Raw genomic sequence first — 24,735 nt, forward strand, 5'->3', positions numbered from 1 at the left:
GGCCACCAGCAAGGCTGACACAGAGGGTTAACAGTTAAGTGTAAGTGCAGCTTGAAGTCTAGAATCAGGATCAGGCCTCTTCAGAAAGCTGAACAAGAAGTGTGGGGCCACGCAACCCTCCACCTTTTTGGACTCACGTCCTCGGCCTTTGGGACTAACCAGGGAAGCTCACTTTAGTGGCAGCCAAGGCGAGGGGCCGGCCTTGCCAAGACTAAAGAGGGAGGAGGGGAAAAAAAAGCAAGAATCCCCCACCCCCTCCGGGCGGAGGGGGCGGGAGGAGCGCGTCCCGGCCGGGCCCAGCAGTGTCTTCCACTCTGTGCATCTCTTCGGGAGCGGCGCGGGAAGGATGCTGGGCCGCAGGAGCGCGCGCGCGGGGCCCGGGATGCCGCGGGGCTGGACCGCGCTCTGCTTGCTGAGTTTGCTGCGTGAGTACCGATCGCGCGCCGCGCCGGGGCGCCTTCCCAGCGGGGAGGGTCGAGCGGCGGCTGGGCTGAGCCCAAACAGAGCTGCGCGAAGGGAAGGGACCCCTGCCCCACCCGCGCACTGTCGCCCACCGCTGCTCTGGAGGGACCAGCGTTTCACCTGGGACTCGGTGGCGGTGGGAGGGGAAAGACACCATGAGAATGTAAATTTACCCGAGGTGTGAGCCGGACAACACGGCTCGCTGAAATGGACTAAAATAAAGCGCTTTGGAGATGCCAGCGTCTCGGCGTTGCCAAAGGTGCGGAGCGCAAAGTTGGAGCGGGAGCCAGAAGAAGGGGGAGGAGGGAAGCCGGAAAGTTGTGCGGCTGTTGGTTGATTCAGAAAGCAGCGTCCCGGAGCGGGTTGGTGGGAAGGGCCCCGGCGCCCACAGTCTACTAGGACCGGGGATCCACAATGGACATTAAGGAATTCAAGGGAAGTCAACAGGGGGTGAGGTGCAGGGTCCTGGGAGTCCTGGAGGAAGGCCGAGTTGGGTGAGCAGAGGCATTTGGAATGAACAGCCCTTGAGGTTGGGGGAGGGGGGGTGATCTTGCATTAAAGATTGGAAAGCAAAATTAGAATTACCCCTCCAGATACCGCTGGGATCCTACCGAGGGCTCCCTGCCTCCCTCTCTTCACAATTCCTCACCCCTGCACAAACTCAAAGTAGTTATTGCTGGCCTCCAAGTTCTAAAGCTAGCAGACAGGTCAGGACACTCCTTGCTCACCCCCACACACTCTTAAGCTCTTGCTCTCACTTTGGAAAAAAAATAGTAGGCACTCGCTAAACATGATTAATTGTTTTCATTGGGGAAGTAACCTTTCCATCTCATCTCGCTTAGAGGTTTGAAACTTTGTAAGTCGCTCTCCCTTTTATTAAACAACTCTCTAGGACTCCCAGTTCCCAACTCACCACATACTAAAGACCACCCACCTTGGGTGGCCCTGCAAAGTAGATCTGCTTGCTGGGCCTCTTCGCTCCCAGTCTCCTCTACTATCCCTGTTTGGGTCCACCCAGTTGGAGAGAGCTGGCTTGGCTTGGAGGAGGCTGAGTTAGGTTCTGGGTTGAGTGTTTGGAAACCTTGGACACGCTCTTCAGACAGGGATAAAGCTGTTGGTGAGGTTTTGAAACCCTAGAATGGGTGCTACACTGTTCCCTCATAGCAGGGGTGAGTTGACCAATGGCTCAGATTCCCATCAGATGCTGCACTTTCTTTTGGCCCCACAGCTCATGCTGACCTGGGCCTGGGCTAAGGGAGGCCCACCCTTTTTTATTTCCTCAGCTGGCTAGTATCATTCTTGCCTTGGCCTGCAGAGGAGGGCTGGGGGAGGGGGAGATGTAGTGCAACTGCTGCAAAACCTCCGACAGATGTGCTGGGAAGTTCAGCATCTCAGCTTTGGACTGAAGAATAGTCTACTACTTGGACTTAATGCTTTCCCCAAGACCTCTCTAGGGTTTCTGTTTAGATTTTTTTTTTTTTTTTTTTTTTTAATATTAGGAGTTATTTTCTGTCCTGGGTATATTGTAGGATAAATGAAATGAGTGACTATAAGTTGAAATGCTACCAATGGGCCATTGCAAAAAAAAAAAAAAGGAGTGCAATTATTACTGAGAAATTTAGTGTGGAGTTCTGTGATGTCTTATTACTATCCCAATGAAGAACTTGGTCTCAGGAGCTCTATGCCTGTGAGATTGGCGTGGACACAGGCATAGCAGCTAACCACAAATGGGCTCTCTTTGCAGAGGGTGGGTAGGGACCCCTGGGCAGCACAGCTTAGCTACCAGCCCGGTAATTAATTAGGGATCCTTTTTCTTTTCTTTTCTTTTTTTTCAGGCTTAGGGTCTCTTTTTCCTTCAAGGTCTATAACTCCCCTCACCCTGACAACACCCCCAGTCCTGGCGGAATAGGTCACATTCCTTTTCTTTCTTTGGGTCCTTCGTGCCTGTGGACCCCACACCCATATCCTGTCTGGGGCTACATGTAAGAGGGGAAAAAGAAAAGGGAAAAGAATTTTATCAGATATTTTCCAGAGGGGAGCGGACTCCACCCTTTGACTGTCTGCCACATGGCGATGAGAAGGAGTAGCCTTGGGGACCTCTGACTAAGTCAGTGGTCCCCAGTGCTCCCCCTTGTAGGGCCAGCCCAGTCTGCACAACCTTTGCAAATCCTGGACTTCACAGCATTCCTGTTTGGCTGATAGAGCTTGCTAGGGCCTTGGGCCCTTTCTTATCCCTTTGGCTCCACCTCCTGGGCCTCCTCATCTCCTTCCTTTCCTGAGTCTTTGTCTCCAAATGCTCAGGGCAAGAAGTGCCAAACTGCAGCAGATAAACCCAGGCACAGAGTCCTACAAAAACAAATAATAAGGAGGAACAAATTCCACTCTTACGGTCTCATTGCCTTATTTCCTTTAGACCCTGGGCTGGAAGGCCTGGGCTTACATTCAGGGTTGGATGGTTACCCAGCTCCACCCTCAGGGCACTTGGGCCTCTCTCTCTCATGGACTTCAATTGATCTAACTAAAAGTCCTGTGGTGGGGAGAACAGGAAGCATGAAGGTATGGGAAAAGATCAAAACTCCACCCTCCAATAGAAACTTCTCATGGTTGCCAGGGCAGAATTTCCATATTTTTTGGGGCTTCAGCTTCTCTAATGAGAACATTTTCTTCCCTCTAGCTAACAAATGAAAACACATTCTCTACAATATTTTGTCTAAAGGGCCCTGATTTTTGTGCTATAAGGCAAAAGATGCATGCATTTTGGGAGGGTGGAGATCAAATAGAGAGACATGACAAGGTGTACTTCACTGGACCCGATCTGTGGGCCCCATCAGGGAATGAATCACTTCCCTTCAGGTGCAAGGGGAAAAGCCTTTTGACTTAATTAGGAGGTCTGTTCCTTCCTGATTTGGAAAAAATTAAAATGAAATAAAAACAGATACCCCTTAGGGAAGTGGCATCTCTAGATATCAGATCTTCATTGTTAAAGAAAATGTGTTAATTGGATCTTTGGGTGAGAAAGCCAACAACCTAGACAAACCCTGGGAGTGCAAAGGCAGACAGGAGACAGGCTTGCTAAGTATGATAAACTGGGCTTTGTGTTTGGGTGGTCTCAAGAGACAAAGGCTAGAGGGTTCAAGAGCCCAGGGAGAGGAGACCTACCTGCAGCAAGAGAGGAAGAGTGATGGGTGGAGGGTGGAAAAGACCTGATTAAGAAGATTCCTTGTAGTATGATGTCATTAGCATGGTAAGATATGATGTTTCAAGGTTATACCCTCATCTTTCCTGGGATGCCCTGTAATCTTGCTCCACACTCTCAAACCTTCAGTAAAAATCATTTTTTGCCTACTGGTCTTGTGTGAGTGGTTCTCCGCGAAGACTAAAGGAATGGGTGCTTGGCTAGCTTATGTTGAAGTAGTGTAATAGTGAGTACAATAAGATATTGAGCTGCAATCCAAGGGTCACAGGAGCTAAAAGAAAACCGAAAGCCATGAGTGGAAGAAATGTAGGCAACCTGAGGATCCTTAGGCTATTGAGGTTCCAAAGTAAATGGATGGGGTCAAGACAAGCTATATGACTATAAAAGAAAAATCTCAGTACACCGGGGATGATCAAGCCGCAGACTTTTACCTGGTTTATGCCTGCACCTCAGCTTTCCCTCTAACGCTTAGGAAGACTTCAGCCCATCCCTTTGTTCTAGTTTAGTATGTTTCCAACTCATGGTAGATCAGAGGATTGGCCAGGACCCCTAACAAGGATGTTTCCTGAATGCTTCCAAGAAACATGAGGGGCTTACTTATCTCACAAAGTAGCTCATCTCATTAAAAAACAAAACAAAACAAAAAACCTATATTAAGTTTTCTCCTTGTATTGCAGTGAAATTAGCTTTACTGTAACTTCTAATCACTATACTAATTTTTTTTTTGGATTTTCATAGGTTTAATCTGGTTCTTCATGAAAATCCCTAAAGACCATTTTAGTCAGCCCTACTAGATTGTGGAATCCTTGAGGGATTTATTTAAATTACATTGACACTAATGCCTAATGGAGGGAAGGAATCAAACTGGCTTATATTGTGCTCTCTATAGAACTGAGCAAGACCCTTTTCACATCATTGGTGCTTCAGGGGGGAAAATGTGCATATACTGTTTAAGTGAAATGAATCTTGAAAGAAGTCATTTATTCTCCCTTCTCAGATTCTTCTTTTTCAGATCAAGGGTCAGCAAACTTTTCCTGTATAGACCTGGATAGTAAATATTTAAGGTTTGGGGAGCTCTACAGGGTCTCTCATGCACATCTTTGCTTTGTCTTATTTTATGACACTTAGAAATGTAAAAGCCATGCTTGACTCACTGGCCATACAAAATCAGTCCCTGGCCAGATTTGTTCCGCCAGCAATAGCTTGCCAAGCCCTGATCTAAATGAAATAATGCTAGGTCTTCAACAGTGTGACTCGATTTCTAGAAATCTAGTCCTGGTTGTCTTTATGTGGACACTCCCTAATTTAATATATTTCCTCTTAAAACCAAGCATCAGAATGAGACTGCCATAGTAGAAGCTGTAGGTATGAACATATCCAGCGCACCTATTCGACCCTACTGCTTTCTCCTGACATCCCAGGATTATCCTCAGTGCCATGGGTAAAACACACAAGTATAAGAATGGCCCCACCACTCAAGATATTTGTAGTCTAACTGAGGTGACAGTTAGGCCTATCCTGAGGAAACAGCATATGTGATTTTGTGCCAGATGAGTGATAGAGATAAGCCTTCTGCTCTCTGGGGAGCAGAAGGAAGGGGCTTATCATAATGACAGCTGCTGGCTTTTAAACAACTTACCAGACAGGCAAGTGCTGTACACTTGGTGACCTCCTTTGTTCCTCAAAACAACCAGGAGGTAGGGTTTGTTTTTTAATCCCCATTTTATAGGAAAGGTTTGGAGAGTTAAAATAAGACCATTTATGAGGCTGTGGGCTCCAACCGGTCCTGTCTGAGGACATGTGCCTTCCACCAAGATACCCAGGAACTCCTTCAAAATGCTTCACTTGGGCTGGAAGCTAGCATTTGGATGGGCAGATTGGGGCTGGCTGTCAGCTGCCCAAGAAACAGCATGGTTAAAAAAAAAATTATGAGAGACCTATGAAAAGTAAGACCAAGTATAGAAAACCTCAGTCTCTTCAAGTATGGGAATTTACTTATAACAGCTTCCTGGAGCTCTGAGAATTTGTAAACCTCCTTTCATGACCAAAAGAATCTTCAACATACTAATTGTAGGTGGAAGTATTTTCAAATGCATTGCGAGTTCCTCTGCTTCTTCAGAGTACACCCCCAGATAAAAGGACTTTCAACCTTCATGACTCAGATGGATCATGAAAATAACATAGCTCTGTTGCAACTCAGTGACATTGTTAATGCTTATGAAGGTGTGTATCTATTTACTCCTTATAAATGATACCAGACTAGTGCGGGTTTGGTACCCATGTATGCTTTTCATTTATTTTAGTTTCTTAGTTTTCGGCTGCTGCTTGCTTCTTATTTGCTTCTAATAGTTTCTTTCTAATTGTCAGCTTTGGCTAAGAGAGCAAATAACCAAGTATTTTAAATTTGCATGTCCAACAAGAAAAATTGCTTCTAAATAAATACCTATAAGTTCAGTGTGTGAATTTTGCTACATGAATTCTGTAACATCTATTTGACTTCTTATCCTTCTCATTTGTTAACTTCCTGACACCTTGTTTCTTCCCTGGCTCCAAGTTTGTGCATCAAGATCCTATAGGACAACTAAGGTCTAGCCCTTACAGTGGTGCAGTTAATAAGGACGGGCTGAGGAGTAAACAACAGAAGGTGGCCTTTTATTCAGTTTTAAGTTGAACTACAGTTCTCTGCAGGGATGGGGTCAAGGGCTGTTCCTCTTGTCTAGAATGGACCACAGTGGAGGTTTTATCAATTGTCTCTCAGCGTCTGACAGATTCCCACTGACTGTAGGCTGCTGTTAGTCCCCTACAGAGTCGCAGGTCAGAAGCTCAGAAAAAGAAAGGCCAGTGTTTGATGGTTTCAGGCTATGGATGTGAAGGGGAAGAGAATAAAAAGAAGCCTGCAGTCAATCTTGACTCTTTGTCTGTCATTCCTTCAAGACCCGGTCTCTTTGGTGAACTTTTAAAGGGAGCCCTGGAGACTGAAGCCCAGGGACTCAACTGAGTGACCTAAGTGATATAGTAGCCAGGTCAGGATTGGGTCCCTGGCCATAAGGTCTCCTTGCTTTGTGCCAGTTTATATAGAGCCCGTCCCTTAGCCTTGCCTTTCTGCCCTTCCTTTGTCTATGTCTCTAGTGTTTCAGAAGGTTCTCTGCTCACCCTCGGCTCACAGCCATGAATGTGACGTTAGGGTCCCCTTCTCATTTGCAAACAGATTATAGTACCTTCCTCCATGCTTAACCAAACAGTGGGAGGGAGGAGGCTGCTGCAGCTGGGAGCCCGTCCCCACCGCGGGTCAGTAGCTGGCCTAGGTCCAGAGTTGCTTCACTATTCTGGAACAGACACCTCTGTCTTCAGAACTAGCAGCAGGTCTCTGTTCACATCTGGAAAAGTTCAAAAGTGTTTGTCTGGGTGAAGGAGGCCCCTTGGGGGAGGGGGTTCAAAAGCATGACATCATTTCAACCAAGCCTTGCTTCCTTTGGAGAGGGAAAAGGGCTGGGCCAGGCTGGACCAGATGAGATTCCCAGGAATTGACGTGTTTGAAGAGAGAAGGGAGGGTGTGGGCAAAAAGAGGGTGTCAAGGGGAGATTCCAGGGGTGCCTTGGAATGGTGCCTTTTATTTCAGTGTCCTAATGTCACCAACACCTGCTCCCTATAATGAATTCATGTCCTAGAGTCAGATTAGTGAGGGGGTCCTATCTAAAAAAGGAAGTAGCGTGAATTCACTTTCACATCTATTTTATTTTGATCAACCTACCTCCCATCTAAGCCAGATAAGAACTCACCCATCCTTGTTTCTCCAGAAGTGTGAAGAATGCGTTTGGGCCCTTTAGTAGTTTAAACCCAGCCTGACCACCTTACAACATGATGCAGGAATCAGCTGAACACCAGTGTCTGTCACTACTTGCCCTACATCATCTATGATCTTGCCTCTTGGTCAACCCCTTTGTAATTTATGTTCTTTATCTCTAAAATGGAGATAGTAATATTTCATCTTCTGCCTGCTTTCCTATCACCTAAGAGAAAAAAAAAATGACTATACATTTGCTGTTGATATTAATCTACTTGCAGCCTGCTGAGGAGGAAGGCAGATGTGGTAGAGTGAAACCCTGGTCACCACCTTTAGGGGAAGCCTCCTTGGCCTCAGGCTAATTGACTTGAAGCTAAAAGTCTGACTTCTTTCTTGATACGGAGGGATCAAGAGGTTTCATTCTACAGTGCTGTTTACCTGTAAACCTCTGAAAAACAGACCTAGATCTTAAGCAGGAAAATTTGGAGACAAGCTTTAGGGTGTCTTGGGATCCTCAGAGGCATTTCCTTGAGGTTGGTACTGCAAGTGTGAACTATGGATACTAAGTCGACCTCTAATATTTACAGAGCCCAAGGCCAGAGTACAACAGAGGCCCACGTTCTGTATGTCTACATTTATAACTTCACAGTTTTAAAGCAGGCCAACTAACTGGTAAATAAAATATCTTCTATCTTTGTTAACTTGACAAACATAACCTTCATGGCTACTTGGAAGGCCAGGTTTGAATTTGGGATTCTCACGCTCTTGAAATTCAGTACACAATTTGACTTATCAGGAAGAGATGGACCCTCACCCCAGCCTAATTCCCTTCTCTTCTTCCCTATGTCTTGGGCCCACGCTCTAGGGGATCTTGCATGGATGCATGGATCACCCCACCTATACCCTCCAAGTGGCCAGCACTTGATTACTAGTGGGCCTTGGCCTTACACCTCCTAGTGCTGCAGTTCACCCTTAAAAAGATGGACTGGGGAAAAGTCCATGCAGATCTCAGATGTGAGAAAAGAATCATTTGAACAAGAAGTCAAAGAACTTCTGGTCCTCAAAGTGCAATCTAGAAGAGAGAGTACATGCCAGTCAGTCCTCACAGGAGACACAGAAGGTCCAAGGTCCAGGTAGAAGCCTTTTCCTTCCTGAATCTATAGATGGTACCACTTGGTATGCAGAATATATGGAAATGAGGGGCAAGGACACTTGCAAAGATCTTCAGAGAACGATTAGATTCAGGAACATTCAACTAAAGTAATTTATCACTTGTTACATCATTGATTTTCTCACATAAGGTAGACAGAAAAGACCCTCACTTAAGAGGTAAGTAAACTGAGGTACATACACATGTGAAATCACATAGTTAGTTCTTGGTGGAGCCAGAATGTAGCCCCCCCCCCCTTGCCCATTACACTTAATAAGAAACCAGGCTTTGTGTTCTCTGGTCCATTAGGAATTTTTAGGTTAGAGCCTCTTAAAAAAGAAATCTTGGAGTTCTTGCTGCAACTGAGTTCCTTAATGAAAGGAAAGGAGAATGTATTAGAAGGTCACAAGGGAAAAGATGAGGGGGTTTGGGAATGAGAAAGACCAAGAAGATTTTTTTTTAAAGGAGATTACATAGTGATAGTGTGATTAATTCCAAGAGTTAATATGTCAGATGGGGAATGACCAAAAAAGAGAAGGATACATCAAAGAGGAAATAGAAACTTGTCTTCCTTAGATTTTTTTTTTTATCTCTGCCATATATGTATGTGTGTATATCTCATATATCTCAGGTGCAATTTTGTATTTTAATATTTTACTGAACACTGATGAACATTACCTCATATTTTCACATTGCTGCTTGGAATTTATAAATTTTTATTTGGGAAAATTATGTATATGATTGTGTAGTGATTGTGGTATATTAAGTGTATATGCCATTTATCCTATTATAATTCATTTTGATGCTTGCAACTTTTCCCTCCTATAGTTAATACTACCTTAGACACTTGTGTGCATATAAATTTTTATTTCTCTGTTTGCTCTGGAAAAATCTAGTAATAGGAAATCAGTCCACTGTCCAGGAGGATTTACTGCTGTTTCATTGCCAGGGGCAGGAGGGGGTATTCCAAAAAGTTTCTGCTTGAAGCTAAGAAACTGTGTCAGGAGATGTCATGATGCTCCAGAGAGGTTCTGACTTTTCTTCCTTGTTTCCCCATAGCCTCTGGGTTCACAAATATGGAGAACGTGACTATTGTTACCCCAGAATCACCCTCCAAGAATATGTCTCATGAAAGTGTTCCAACAAGTGTACCCAACCAGGAAAACATAACACAAAGCATCTCTGGAAATAACAGTTTCCATCCTGTGGTTCAGAACAGCAGTGAGACCACATCAGTCATCTCAGGTAAAGAATTTGTCCAAGTTCCTCAAGCAATGCTGCTGGTACTTTTATAAAGCAGATAGAATGTTTACAGACCATGTCCTCTGCCACAGATAGAATCAAACTAACCCTTGCATTAGTACTTTGGGCATCTTGCTTAGGGTTCTCTGAAGTAGGTTCTAGATAATTCTTCCAATGATGACATCTTTCTCAGGTCAATGAATTGGCAGCTGCTCCTGAGGAGTGGTGCTCCCTGTAGTGCTCCTCCCATGCTGAGTTCAGCTGGTAATAAAGATCAGATGAGGACTGCATTGAGCATAGATCATGTTCTCTTTGAAGGGCTCTAGGTTCATCTTGGGCAACTTCGGCTTCTCTAAGGCAGCATGTAATTCACTTTCAGAATCTGGAGGGCACCTCAAACACATGCTAGATTATAGCTATGGTTCCAACAATGGCTTGGAATGAGTTTGGTCGAGGTAAGGAGATGAAGTAACAGTACCTCCCCAAGCTCCTGTTTCTATGTAAAAATCCCTGTCCATGTCATGAGCTGAGGTTGTGTGTGTTCATTTGTATATATGTGCCTGTGCACACATGAACATTTGAGTTTTGGTGTATTCCAGAGGCTACGGACAGCTGGACATCTACTTCTAGGGTCACCCGAGTCCCCGAAACCACAAACTCTTCTGTCCAGTCACAGACCTCTGTAGCCACCACAGTGTTCACCACCCCAGAAAATGTGTCGACTTCAGAGATGACCTTGAAGCCACCTGTAAATGTTTCAGATTACTCACCCAATAGCACCAGCTCTGTGATAACATCACCCACGGAACCCTATACACCATCTTCTCCTACCCCAAGCATCATCAAGGTGGGTAAATTGGGCCCAAAGGCAGATTGCCCTCTCACTTCATATGCAAGCAAGCTCTCTTTCCCTCTTTTCATACCAGCTGATGATGAGATTTGGATCATATGGGAATCAGCACAGAAATATGCACTTTGAATATTGCTGGGAGGCGTCAGAAATGGGGGAAAGAGCACACTCAGGTGGCAAGGGTGAGCTTTGCTTTGGGTATTACATTTTTTTCTAGTAGAAAGCAAAGGAGATTCTTAGAGATCCATCCAGTCTTCTATGGTTCCTTCTGTACCTATAAGTGTGGCTTTGACTTGGGCACCATTTCCCTTTGGGAATATTTGGAATCCATGTCCCATTTAAGGGAGCTGCTTCTCTCACAATATTTAGGGCAAATAGCATTTTGTCTGCGTGAGAGAGTTTGGTGGTTGTGACAGGCATAGAGAGGCAGTGAGGGCGCCATTGGCAGTGGTAGGAACTGAGTGCACTTGGGATGGTTAGCTCAGCCTTCCCTTCTGAGGCTTGAGGCATGTGGCTGTCAACAGTTTTTAGCATGAAGGGCAGAAAATCCGAATGCATGCAGTCTTAGGACAGGCATGAGAGGCCCACCTAGTTTCTGTTTCTAAAGAGCCAGCATAAGAATCTGGACAGTCCTAAGGGCCAAGAGGAGAATGGGTGTGTCTCCAGGATCTGTCTGGCCATCCCACTGTCTGTTTGTCTATATGGGCTTCCAGCAAGTGTGCAGTTGACTAGAAGAAAAATAGCCCAACTGGGAAAAGATTCCCTCTCCCATTTCTGTATCATTGGAGCCAGTGTTTATAAATTGTAAATAGTGACTTGCCTATAAGCCCAAGCCAGTAACCCAGTAATGAACGATTTGATTATCCAACAGGGATAATGTGTAAAATAGAAGAATACAGAATCAATACAGGCCGAATGTCCCTTATCTGAAGTGCTTGGGACCAGAAGTGTTTTGGGTTTGGGATTTTTTTTTTTTTTTAATATTTACACATAAAATGAGATATGCTGGGGGTTGGAGACTGGACCCAAGTCAAAACACAAAATGTGTCTATTACATATATACACATATACATATATCCATAGCCTGAATGCAATTTTATACAATATTTTTCAATAACTTTGTTCATAAGACAAACTTTGTGATGTGACATCTTTACTTACTGCATCATGTTGGTACTCAAAAAATTCGATTTTGGAGCCTTTCAGATTTGGGATTTTTATCATTGACAAATTTTAAATTTCCTGTTTCCTAAAACCTTTTAAGAGAGTACCTCATAGAAATCCAACTGGAAAGGAGGTAAGAAATAAATGAAAGACAAAGATTCTCATATGTATTTTGTTTTTGTTTTAATACAGGGAGAAATCAAATGTTCAGGAATTAGAGAAGTGAGATTGACTCAGGGCATCTGCCTGGAGCTAAATGAGACCTCTAGCTGTGTAAGTCAACCCTGACCTGCTAGTCCTCCCCTCCCCCACACACCCTTTGAACATCCTTAAAGCATCTTGGATTGGGCCAGATTTTGGTAGGGGTCTGAGGAGTTCAGCAGAGAAAGGCTGCTTCTAACATTGAGTGTTGTATTTTTTGGGAGTAAGAGGCCCCATCTGGTGGGCAAAAAAGGCAAAACCAATTGGAATAAAATTTTGTTATTTTATGTCAGATTGAAGTATGCTTTTATGTTAAGAAATTCCTTTTTATTATCCAGGTATAAATTAGTCAACTAATTCTAGTGGTAGTGTCATTATTTTCATATAACTCTATAATCCATGCAGAATTTATTTTGTTGTAATGCTGTCTTTTCCATAAAACTGTTTTTCCTAACGTTATTTATTGAATGATCACCTCATTCAATAAAGCTTATATTTAATTTACATGGTAGCTTACAGGTTTTTATATGTGTGGGCACATTCTTTTTATTTTGTTTACTTTTATCTTTTTAGTTTGTTTATGCTTTTGTCCGTTTTAAAATTTTAAGGTTTTTTGTTTGTTTATTTGTATTTTTAATATGTGGCTAATCAGGTCTTTCCTCATTATACTATAAAAAGTATATAGTAGTTTCCAGCTCTTCTTTTAGAAAATCTTTGAAGACATCTGTCAGTATCCAAAAAAAAAATCCCACCACCATTTTAATTGGAACTGTTCTAAAAATCCTTCATTTTTTCCCCCCTAGTATTCTTTGGCATTTTTAAGCCTGGTGTGTTGTTGTTAAATTTATTTATTTATTTATTTTTAATTTAGATTTTTTTCTTCCTTGCAAGTTTTTTGTTTGGCTGATTCTTTTTGTTTCTTTTTGTTTTGTTTTTTGGTCCAGTGCTAGGGATTAAACTCAGGGCCTCATGCGATTTATGCAACTTTACCATTGAACTATACCTCTATTCCGTTTCTCTGTAGGTTTGATGGATTTCTTAAGCTTGTTTATAACACGATATCCTATTATATATTCCAGTTGATTATTGTTGGGATGTTAGAAAGTTAATGGAGTTTTGAATAATTACCTTGGGTTTAACCATTTTCTTGAACTTGCTTATTAATTCCAGTAGCTTTTTATTTGGTTCTTTTTAGTTTTTGAGGAAAGCAATCCTGTTCTCTGTCACTATATATTGTTTCTCTCTTCTTCTCAGTAGTTAGGGCTCTTGTTTCAGTTTCATGTCTTACTGCATTGGTTAAGAATATATATGGCCTCGTGTTAATTTTTAATGATGATACCAAGCCTCCTGCCTGGTTTCAGAAAAATCCTATTTCATGAGAATAACAAGGTTCAAGATGAAGGATGGAGGTGAAAGGAAGAGTGTTATTTACTTATAAAAAGCATTTTCTTACAAATTGGGAATTTACTTAACGAAAACATATAGGTAGTGTGTGGCATGAATAGATTGCAGCTTATGGAGGGTATAAGTTACTTATTTTGGACATTCCAATGACTGCATCTTACTTGCAACCATCAGTTGGGTCTCTCTCTCTGACTAACACATCTTTTTAAGTTTCACCTAAAAGAATTTTTAGGCCAGGGCGTTTTAAGAACAGAAATTGTGAAAACACAAGTTCACAGAATAGAATAACTTAATGCAATTTGAAAAATACACCCAGAGTGTTTCTGCTGCTGATTTCCAACCCTACTCATTAAGGGAAAAAAATTGTCAACTCCTTTGTTAACTATAACAAAGGAAAATGATCATTTTTTTTCACTATCATTTTGATTGAGCATTTACTTTTCTGTGTATCACATCAATCTGTGCCGGAATGCTAATTCTTTGTGGCCAGGATTTAGAGCTGACTGCAGGGCTTTCAAAGTGTCTGTTGCTTTTCAAAGTGTGAACTAGGGTCATTTTAACTAGGGTCGTTGTACAAGACAAGGGCCACTCTAGAAATAACTCCCATTACTCTGCTCTGGTATCTTTTTCACTGTGGTCTTTGCTGTCTGATATACTTTATGTCACAACTCTGTATTTCCTTTGGGATTTGGGGAGGACCTGTGAAGTAGGGGTTTGGAAAGAGAGCAGCTCCCTCAGTGTTCCATGCTAAAGGATTCTGCACTGCTCACAATGAATCATCCCTGTGGCAGTCAGTACATGGGTAGTTCCGTTTGTCTATTACCTTTCTTCCTGAAGAGGCCTCCTCCCCAGCCCCCAAACAGCAGTACCTCCTACTCCCCAGGATCAATTTTCCTCAGCCTGCAGTTCTTGTTCCAGAATTTGTAGCTCTACCCAGAGCCTAATGAGGAGCATGACAGGTTCAATTTTCCTTGTTTGGTTTTCCCTACCATGTAATGTTGGTACCCACCTAATACCAGTACTCACCTGCACCTGGGTTTCATGCTCATAACAGAACAATGCATTCATGGTTCTCAGCTACCCAAACCCTAACTCTGCCCTACTGCATGGTGGGTACCAAATAGACTATTTAGGCCTGTCTTCTGTACCTACACTCTGTAGACACATAAATCTCTATTACTCTCCCTTTGCTCCCCATCCTTAGCTCCAGGCAGCCAAGGAAAGGGAAGGTGACACTGCAGTGTCCTCAAACACCTTTTTCTACATCTCAGAACGTTCATTAGCAGAGCATGTCTCCCCAGGTCTGATTTTGCATTCTCTCTGCTGCAGTGCCAGCTTAATTTAGCTTTTGTGGTTGTGGTTCCCCACATTGTTTCTAAAATGTGAGATTACTTTATTGTCTTATTCTATACCTGTTGGTTGAATGGAATTCACCAAAATATTTTTTTTAATGTTTATTTTTTAGTTTTAGGTGGACACAATATTTTTATTTTACTTTTTTTAATTGTTTTTTTAAAAGAGAGAGAAAAATTTTTTAATATTTATTTTTCAGTTTTTGGTGAAAAATATTTTATTTTATTTTTATAATATATTATTTTATAATATATTATTTTATTTTTATGTGATGCTGAGGATCGAACCCAGTGCCTCACGCATGCCAGGCGAGCGTGCTACCACTTGAGCCACATCTCGAGCCCCACCAAAATATTTTTAACTGTGGTAAAATACACATAATCTAAAATGTACCCTCAGAACCCTTTTTAAGTGTATAGTTCAGTAAGGTACATTCACATTTTTGTACGAGTCTCCAGGATTCTTTGCATCCTTCAAAACTGGAACCCTTAACCTGCAGAAGAACTCCACACTCCTCCAGGCCCTGCACACCACCATTCCCTCTGTGTCTGTGAGCTTGGCTACTCCTCTACCTACTTCACAAAAAGTAGAATCGTGTGGTATTTGTCATTTTGCAATTGGCTTATTTCACTTAGCATAACGTTCTCCAGGTTCACCCATACATAGCATGCATCACAAATGCCTTCTTTGAAAAAGTTGGATAATATTCCATTGTGTGTATATATTCCATTTTATTGATCCTTTCATCCACTTGTAGATATTTGGATTTTTTTCCACCTTTTAGCTACAGTAAATAATGCATCTATAAACGTGAGTGTGCAAATTGTTTCTTTGACACCCTGATTTCAGTTTTGGAGTGTGTATTTAGAGGTGGAATTGCTGGATCACATGGTAATTCTGTTTTTGCGGAACCACATACTGTTTTTCATAATGGCTGTATCATTTTACATCACCACTAATAGTGCTCAGGGTTCCCAATTTCAACACTTGAAATTTTCTGATTTTTTTTTTTTATAAAAACTATCTTATTTGGTGTGAAGTAGTAGCTCATTATCATTTCAATTTTCATTTCCCTGATAATTAGTGATGGTGAGAATCTTTTCATGTACAGATTGGCTGTTTGTGTGTATCTTCTTTGGAGAAATTATAATTCAAGTCCTTTGCCCACAAATTTGTTTTTTTACTACTACTTTTTTTTTTTCTTTTGTGGTGCTGGGGATTGAACCCAGGGACTTGTGCATGCAAGGCAAGCACTCTACCAACTGAGTTCTATCCCCAGCCCCACTGCTACCTTTCTCCACATCTGTTTATGTGCAGGGTTTGTTTCTACTCAACTAGCTCACATTACTCTTATTCTGTCATATTGACTTCATCTGGGCTGTGCTGCCTCCAGCCCCCAGATCACATCTCCAGCCCCCGCCTTCTTTGCCCTCTGCCCAAACACTAAAGGTCAGTTTCCATGCACAAAACATAAGCTCGAGATGGAAAACTTATGAAGATAGTGTGTCTCTTGGGAAGAACCTGAGCTCTAGAGACAATCTAGTTTCTTCCCCTTGGTTACTGTCCCTTTGTTGTTTGACTTCTAACAGGTCCTTGAATTACTCCAGTCCTCGTGTCAAAATATAATTTTTACCTGCACTGTCAGATGCCCACTGCAAAGTAAAAATAACATTATTTTTGAAAGGGCTGGTTGAGGGAGATTGATCCTAAAATTTCAGCATTGGAAAATAAATGACTTCAAGGTCTTTAGAAAAATGCCTGTCCCTCCCCTCACTCCCATCTCAGTGCCTGAGGTTCTTCTTTCACATGTTTGGAGACTTTGCAAAGTTCGAATATGCTGCTCTGGAAAGGTTAGATGGTTTCTTTATTTCTCCAAAGTCACATGTATGAGCAGATGTAATTAGGGGCTCATAAATCTGATTCTCATGAATAAAATGGTGAGGCTGTGGCTTCCTCCTGCCCACTCTCCCATGATGTTTGCCCGAACAGTGTCTCTTGGGGGAGGATGTTTATTCCGAGCATCCGGAGAAGCATTGTGCTTTGTTCAGGACCCACCTGCTCCTCTCTAGGCCCAAACACAATTCACTGAGGCCCTTGGATTCCAGAGTGGGAGGCTGCTGTTATTCCCTTGAATTTAATCCAAGAAGTTAAGCAAGGGGGGGATCCCATGTGGAAGCCAACCAGTGGGGTGTTAAGTTGAACAACAATTCCTTGAGTTCTGTTGTTTGCTTGGTTTTATGATTAGTGCAGTACAGGTTCAAAATTATGTATGGTACACCCTTGCCCCCACCCAACACACACATTCAGAAGTCTTACAGTCTAGTTAAAGAGAAATGATAGGCAGAATATGGTAAAATATGGACTCTGTGTGATATAGTATATAAGGTCTTGCTATTAATATAGTAATAGCTGCCATTTATCTAGTGTCCACTAGGTTCCCAGTGTATTGAACATTGTTCATACAATGTCTCTTTAGTCAAGCAAACAACCCAGTTTACAGCTGAGGAACTTGACACTCAGACTAGCTGCATAACTTGTGAAGATTCTAGTCAACGGCAAAAAAAAGGTTGATGCCCTGCACGTCCACTGTGATTCCCAGTTCCCTGGTATCTTTCCCCATCAGCCTCACCTGCAGGCATTCTACCCCTTCTTCAAGGTCTATTTTGAGATGTTCCTGCTAATAACTCCAAGCTAGACATGACCTTGCCATCCTTTGTATGTCCCTTAGCACTTTGATTGTACCTTTGTCATGATACTTGCCATGTAAATAGTCTCTGTGTACCTCTGTTTCTTATCCACGAAATGAAGAGAATAAATATGCCCATCTTCTAGGCTTGTGGGAGGCCTAAATGTAAATGAAGAACCCTTAGGACTGTGTCCTAGACATAGTAAGCATCATTTATTTTAATTGCTGATGCAAACAAAGACCCTACTACAGGAAGAGAAAGGAGTTTGATTGTGTGGAATTCATAGATAATCCCATCCTCAAACCCCACACAACACATACACACACACACACACACACACACACACACATATATATATAAGAGAGCAGTTTTCATAGTTTATTTTTTTTGGGGGGGGCGGGTATTGAGAATTGAACCCAGGGGTGCTTAACCACTGAGCCACATTCCCAGTCCTTTTTTATATTTTATTTAGCGACAGAGTCTCGCTGTGTTGCTTAGGGCCTTGCTAAATTGCTGAGGCTGGCTTTAAACTCACGATCCTCCTGCCTCAGCCTCCCAAGCTGCTGGGATTACAGGCGTGTGCTACTGCACTCGGCCACAGTTTCTTATATTCAGGGCTTGATAAATGCCAGAGCAGCTGTAGAGGTGCAGCTTCTGAGCACTGAGAAGTAGGGGAAGGTGCCATTCTCTCTGGCTACTTTAGATCCTAGGGGAGCCCTGCCCCTCTGTCTCCCTCAGGAAGCAGACATTTTTCAGCCAGAGACACTTCAGAAACCTGCTGGGGAACTTCCTACCCTCTGTCCAGAAGCCATGGTGGGTGAGGGAAGAGAACCGGGTCTACCCAATTCTCTTCCAGGAGGAGACTGCTGGTCATAGCCAATGTGGGGTCCTCATTGCCTAATGCAAAATGTTTTAAAGAGCCAGACTTTTCCAGAAGGACAGCCTCTACCCAAAGACTTACTGGGAAACCTGCAGAACTGATCTTTTAATGGAGGGAAGAAGCAGCAGGGGCCTGAGGATGCACTTCTCTGTGACCTAGTCTTGGCAGGTGATTCAGGCTACCGTTGGGCTCGTGTCTTGTGACCCGGGTTGACCAGCCGTGCTCTTCTCGCCTTATCCATGCCCGGTTATTTTCCCTTACCTCCCTCAAATTCCAGTGGGAGGCTAAGGCCAATCCTGACCTTGCCTTGTGCAGAAGCAAAGGAACCTGGGTTTTCCTGACTTAGATCTTAGCAGTAGGAAAATACCCAGGCTCCTTTCCAACTAGGAGGACCTCTGGCCTTGCCACGAACAGCAGTCCTGCCCGCAAACAGGAAGCATTCTCCTCCACAGAGGCTCAGGTCTGATGACTGTCACATGCCCCAGCAGTTTTCCCCTAACAGGAAAGTTGTCAGAGCCATCAGGCATTTCTGCCTCTGCCATCTGCCATCCGGACAGAGGAGAAAGTCTTAGTTTCGGTTGTGCAAGGGAGGTCACCTGGTGGGAGGCTGCTGAAATAAGTCCTGGGAAGTGGGAGATCAGGGTTTTGAAGGGCAAAACCAATGCTTCCAATTCATACCTTTCCTGGGATTCATTTGTTGAAGTTCATCTTCTGAGTCTGAGTTCCCGAGTCTTAGGAACCAGTCAGCAACCTTGGAGCAGGATACCTGGACTTCATTAAGATTTTCATGCTTTTGATGGAAAAGGGGTTGAAACACCAGATAAAAGCATCATTTCCATTTGAGCAGTGCCCTTTAGGAAACCCCTCTGCACAGGGAGAGGGAGGGTCCCTCGTAAGTTTGTCTTCCACTCACCTTCATTGACTTTTCTGCCATCATTTGAGTCTAATGTAACCTTCAAACAAGGATTTTCTCTTAGTTATTTTTGCATTATTGTTCATCATTTCTGTTAGTGATTTCTTTTTCCTTCCTTCCTTCCTTTCTCTCTCTCTCTCTCATTATTCTGTCTTTCTTTTTGATACCAGGGATTGAACCCAGGAGCACTTAACCACTGAGCCACATCCCCAGCTCTTTTATATATTTTATTTTGAGACAAAGTCTCACTAAATTACTTGGGGCCTCACCAATTTGTTGAGTCTAGCTTTGAACTTGTGATCCTTCTGCGTATGCACAAATGGGCAATCTTATTTAAAGATAACATTTCCTGAGTCTGTTCTCTGATATCTTAGATACTAATAAGTATATGTTTTGGTACAGGGAAATTAAGTTTTTTTTGTTTTTGTTTTTTTTTTTTACTGTTTTGTTAGTAACTATTTTTTTTCAATGGGAATTTAAGAAAGAAAGGTTCTTCTTGTGGAAGGGGTAATTTATAATTTCTGTCAGAATTGTTACCTGAGACTATAAATGCAGCTCAGAGGTACTGGGAAGTTCGTCTCCTACTTTCTGTTGTTCTGTTTTCCTAGGAGGACTTTAAGAAGGATAGAGGAGAGGACCTGATTCAAATACTGTGTGGGAAAGAGGATGTTGATTCTGGGACTGGCATGTGCTCCTTGCTTCTCGCCCAGTCTGAAGTTAAACCTCAGTGTCTACTGCTGGTCTTGGCCAATGGAACAGGTAAGGATGCACCTTTTCTCAGGGAGTAGGGCTGAGATTAGACAGGCCTGAGGTTAAAAGATCCTGGGTCAAGATCCCACATCTGAGCTCCAGAGACCATAGGTGCTGAGATGGACCAACTTGGCCATCAGAGCATCTTCTAGAACAGCATGGGAGGATATAGCTGCATAAGTTTGTCTAGCTTCTAGATTTAGCAATCCTTGTTTCTAATTCTAGAACTTCCCAGCAAACTCCTGCTTATGGAGAAACACCAGTCTAAGCTGAGAAAGGTAAGTTCTCTGAGATGCTGGGTCTCCAAGGGAACACTGGGTCAGGGAGTAGTAATTATCTTCTCCAGAAGTTTCCCTTCCTGCCCCTCCATTCTTCTCTGACAGCCTTCACATTCTTCTGATTGAACCAAAAATTTTACAGTGCAGCTCAATTCAGAGATGCCAGTCTTCAGCCCTGTCTCAGAAATCCCCAAGGTCACTATCCTCTTGTGTCTATTCATTGTTGAGTTGCACTCGGGGATGTAAAGTAAGCTGGCCTTCCTCTCCTAGAAATCCTTTTCTACAAGTGACAGGCTGCCTTTTCTGTGTCTTCTCCTCAAGCTGGGGATCCAAGGTTTCATGAAACAAGATCTTGGGAACCACCAGAGTTATTCCAGAAAGACCCTGATTGCACTAGTCACCTCAGGAATCCTGCTGGCTGTCTTGGGCACTACTGGCTATTTCCTGATGAACCGTCGCAGTTGGAGCCCTACAGGAGAAAGGCTGGTCAGTTCTGGGGTCCAGGGCAAAGGAAATGAGGAAGATAGTGGTCTTCTGGGGAGGTGGGGTATCATGGAGGGGGAGGAGAAATACCATAGAAGACACTTCACCTGGGTGCTCCCGTATGGGGATACACAGGCATGCATATACTGTATCGGTTGAAAAATCAAAACAACATAAAGCAAGATGGTGGGTGAAGTAATGGGGCCAGCCCGCTTATTCACTCTCAGAGCAGATGATTCATGTCATTGTGTTGACTGGGATAGTTCAGCTGAGTACAACCAGAACCGACTACTAAGTCAACCATACTTATTTATAAGCATATTGAAGGCCCAGTAGGTGCCATCTTGCTTCTACTTTTGAAGTGTTCTGGACAAGGGGAGGACAAGACTGAGGCGTGCCTCTTGGCCTTGGGAGGTCACCTACTCTGGGGAGTGTATTCCACCCTCAGGACGGCCAGTTTTCTTGGGGGAGTTGGCTACTGGGCTCTGGTGGCGCGGTGTGGTGCCTCTCCTCTGTCCTTTTTCCTCTAGGAGCTGGAACCCTGACGGCTCTACGGGAAGAAAGGAGCCTGCACGTGCAGCTGCGTCTCCTCTCCCTCCCTTCCCCTCCTCTCTCTGGTCTCCCTCCTCACAGTGTCTCACACCCCTGCTGACCAGATAATGCTACTTTATTTATACACTGTCTAGGGCGAAGACCCTTATTACACGGAGAACGGTGGAGGCCAGGGCTATAGCTCAGGACCTGGGTCCTCCTCTGAGGCTCAGGGAAAGGCCAGTGTGAATCGAGGGGCTCAGGAGAACGGGACCGGCCAGGCCTCCTCCAGAAACGGCCATTCAGCAAGACAACACGTGGTGGCTGATACCGAACTGTGACTTGGCGGGGTGGGGCAAGACTGGGCAGTGTCCAGGAAAAAGTGGCCCCTCTCTGCCTCTTGACCACATACTGCCTCCGTGCTGGAGGCAACATCTCTCATGTCCTACCCTTCCCCTCTGTGTGCACCCCAGAGGCCGTTCCTGGGGCCCTCCACTTTCCAGGTGCCCTTTATACATTCAGCTCTCTGAGCCTAGACTCTGGTCTTTACTTGGTAAAGGTGTGGTGGGGAAAAGCCAAGGTCCAGAGGAGCTGCCAGGGTGGTTGATGGCCTTGCAGCATCCACCCAGGGACCCCCTCCTTCTCTCCTGCTCTCTGCCCCCTTACAGAAGCCCCTAGGGAAAAGGATGGGCTTCTCTAGGCCATATCTTCCTCCCAGGAGGCTTTTACTGTTTCTTCCTTGTATTTCTTTCTCCAAACTATCCCTTGAACCTGCTTCCTTGCAATGATATAACCAGAAAAAAACACGTTGTCTTAAACCTTGTCCCTTATCCTTCCTCTAAGACACTGTGGGTTTAGCCAACAGCTCCATACTTGCTCTCCCAAGTTCCACCAAGCTTCATGTGTCTCCCTCTGTCCACATACAGAAGCTGACACAGTTTTCTGGCTCCTAGTTGTAGAAGAAACAGCTCAGTCCTGGTCTCTCAGGGGTCACACAGAGACTCCTTGGATCAAAGTGAGCAGGACCATGAGACCAGATCCAGATCTCTGAGCAGAACCTCTTGACCTGTGCTCTTCGGCAGAATTCTCTTTGTGCTGAGGCTGGATCACAGTCTCCTCTTATCTGCACAGCTTCTGTTCCCCTCCTCTGACTCCTGGGTTGAGCAGTGACCTCAGCCCCAGCAGACTTCTGTTTCTGCCTCCCCCACCCGAATCCCTTCATTGCTCTGCATCTCCAGATAGTCAGAGCCCCATGACTTCTCCCAGAGATCACAAGCTTCCTCATCTGGGGGAGACCCAAGTCCTTTTCTGTTGTTTTTCTAGAGGGGTGAGCAGGGATCCTGGTTTCAATAACGGTTGGAAAGAGAACTTTCCAGAAATGAGGATTGGGTGGATTTTTTTTTTTTCTGAATAAAAAGTTGTGTGTTTAAATACTGTAATTAAAGTAATACCGAAATATCTGTTCTGTGGTGCTATCCCAGCTAGATGTTCTGAATGACAGAGTAGACCCATCAGACCCAGCAGGACCATGAAGCAATGTGGTAGGGAGGACCAGCCTGGGAAGAGGTTGACCATCTCAGGGGACACAGGTACCATTTAGGAGGCTGAGGATCTGTGGTCCAGTTTGCCAACTATTCTCTATAGCGGGGAGGCAGGGAGGCTGGATATTTCCAGTAGTAGAGAGAAATGCAGGCTCTAATGGAGCAGGGACCTTCAGGAAGGAGGGTGATGTGCCTGGGACTTAGGAACACCCTTCTGAAAAGAGGAACACACTGGTGCTGCATGCAAAATACTCAAAACAAAGGAAAGGGATGATGTCCTAGGCAGCCTCTGTTACCAGACCATCTAGTGCCCCAGCTCAGAGCAGAAATAGCAAAGGACGATGTGGAGACTCTTCTAGAAATCTGGCAGCCAACTCCAGGAGGGGAGCGGGTTTCCACCCTCAGGATTGGGGCTGCTATCTGTAAGCACTCACCTCTTTCCAACTTCCAGATGCCCCCACCCCAGACCACAGGAAATGGGGGGGGGTGCTGCTGGACACTCCCAGTAGCCTCAGGAAACACCTCCAAGTGTGTCAACAGTGGCAGAGGTGGCTGGGCCCTAACAAAGGTCGATTCTTCCATTCTTATCTTGACAAAGCCAGACCTTTCCCTCTAGCCCTCCCCCTCCCCCATGTGTCTCTGGCTTTCCTCCAACTTCTCTAACCAGAGGTTCTTCCACAGAACCCAGGAGAGGTGAAGGGAGGGGGCTAGAACCCTCCTGGGACTGGAGGAAAGCAAGATGGTAATCAGAAAGAAAAATCCAGTTAGCTTCCAACTAGTAGCACATTTTGTCATAGTGGCCATTTAAGAGTGTGACCCAGTTAGAGGAAAAGAAGCAATTGGGTCTTGGAGCCATTTTCCCTGAGTGTATGAACATGTAAGCTTTGGAAGGAAGGACTGTGTTCCCAGGGTGGGGTGGGGGGTGGGAGGGGTAGGGTTCTCCACCACAGCTGGGAAGATTTGCTTCCTCAGAAAATCACTTTCCCACCTTTGACTTGCACATCCTGGTGCAGCAATGGCTCCACCTGCTGGCATTGCTGAGCTCCTACTGCTCGGCTTCAATTCAAGCGGCTCCATGTTGAGTTTCTCTCTGCCACTGCCCCACCCTGAAGAGTCTAGTCCAGTTTATGTCATACACAAAACTCATATAACCACAGAAAGGCACTGATGGAGAGGACCTTAAAGATACATTCAACCCAACTTCCTTATGATACAGTTAAACCCAAACTAAGCCTCAGAGAAAGGACACAACTTGCCCAGTCAGCTAGAATTCACAACTCCTGAATGGGAAACTTTTACCTTCATCATATCACCCTGTTCTTCTGCAGAGTCCTCTGGGTTCCTCTAGTTGGATGTCATGAAGTCAGTAAAGGAATGTCAGGGTAGGTCTGGGGCTTCCCATTTGGAGCATTTCACCAACATGCAGTATGTGAGGCCTGGCCCTCCAGCAGGTCCTGGGCCTAGCAATTAAAATCCCAGGAGATTGTGAGGTTCAGCTCCTTCTGCTGTGCCCTGGGGCTCTCTGCCATATTACATTGTTCATTACAGACTCATGTCTGCCAGATTTTCATCTAAATGGATAAATGAGAGTACACTCAGCCTTGATGAATAGGTCATCCCCATTCCATTCCTTCTAAGTAGATCGAGTCCACACTTCCTTTTCACACAAACCCGGGAAAGGGTGAGCAGTTTTGTGCAACCGGATGTTTCTTCCGTCCAAGGAATTTCCAGCCACTGTTAAGTCATTCACCAACTTTTATTAAACACCTGTTATTTGTCATTCACTGTTCTAGAGTCTGGAGATATAGCAGATGTTTGTGGAGCTTACAATTCTAGCAAGGAGATAAGCAACAATCTTATCTCAGG

General features: G+C 44.2%; 1 protein-coding gene across 2 annotated transcripts; it reads left to right on the top strand.

Moving 5' to 3' along the window:
• Nucleotides 1-22,786, top strand: Cd34 (CD34 molecule). Of its 2 annotated transcripts, none has more exons than XM_076873007.2 (8): nucleotides 1-425; nucleotides 9,652-9,837; nucleotides 10,434-10,681; nucleotides 12,041-12,121; nucleotides 19,895-20,045; nucleotides 20,262-20,314; nucleotides 20,636-20,800; nucleotides 21,328-21,573. In XM_076873007.2, the coding sequence occupies exons 1-8, from the start codon at nucleotides 347-349 to the stop codon at nucleotides 21,340-21,342; spliced, it is 978 nt and encodes a 325-aa protein (XP_076729122.1). In that variant the 5' UTR covers nucleotides 1-346; the 3' UTR covers nucleotides 21,343-21,573. The 2 variants fall into 2 exon arrangements, with proteins under 2 accessions (XP_076729122.1, XP_076729121.1); XM_076873006.1 differs by having other exon boundaries at nucleotides 2-425; nucleotides 21,484-22,786.
• Nucleotides 22,787-24,735: the final 1,949 nt, after the last annotated feature.

The sequence above is a fragment of the Callospermophilus lateralis genome, chromosome 13, assembly GCF_048772815.1.
Source record: "Callospermophilus lateralis isolate mCalLat2 chromosome 13, mCalLat2.hap1, whole genome shotgun sequence".
NCBI classification, from domain to species: domain Eukaryota; kingdom Metazoa; phylum Chordata; class Mammalia; order Rodentia; family Sciuridae; genus Callospermophilus; species Callospermophilus lateralis.

Bases quoted from the DNA above. Each gene is read 5' to 3' on its own strand.
- Cd34 (XM_076873006.1), top strand. From the start codon at position 347: ATGCTGGGCCGCAGGAGCGCGCGCGCGGGGCCCGGGATGCCGCGGGGC. The intron at 10,682-12,040 runs GTGGGTAAATTG...GTTTTAATACAG, and splicing joins CTACCCCAAGCATCATCAAG to GGAGAAATCAAATGTTCAGG. The intron at 20,801-21,483 runs GTCAGTTCTGGG...TACACTGTCTAG, and splicing joins GCCCTACAGGAGAAAGGCTG to GGCGAAGACCCTTATTACAC.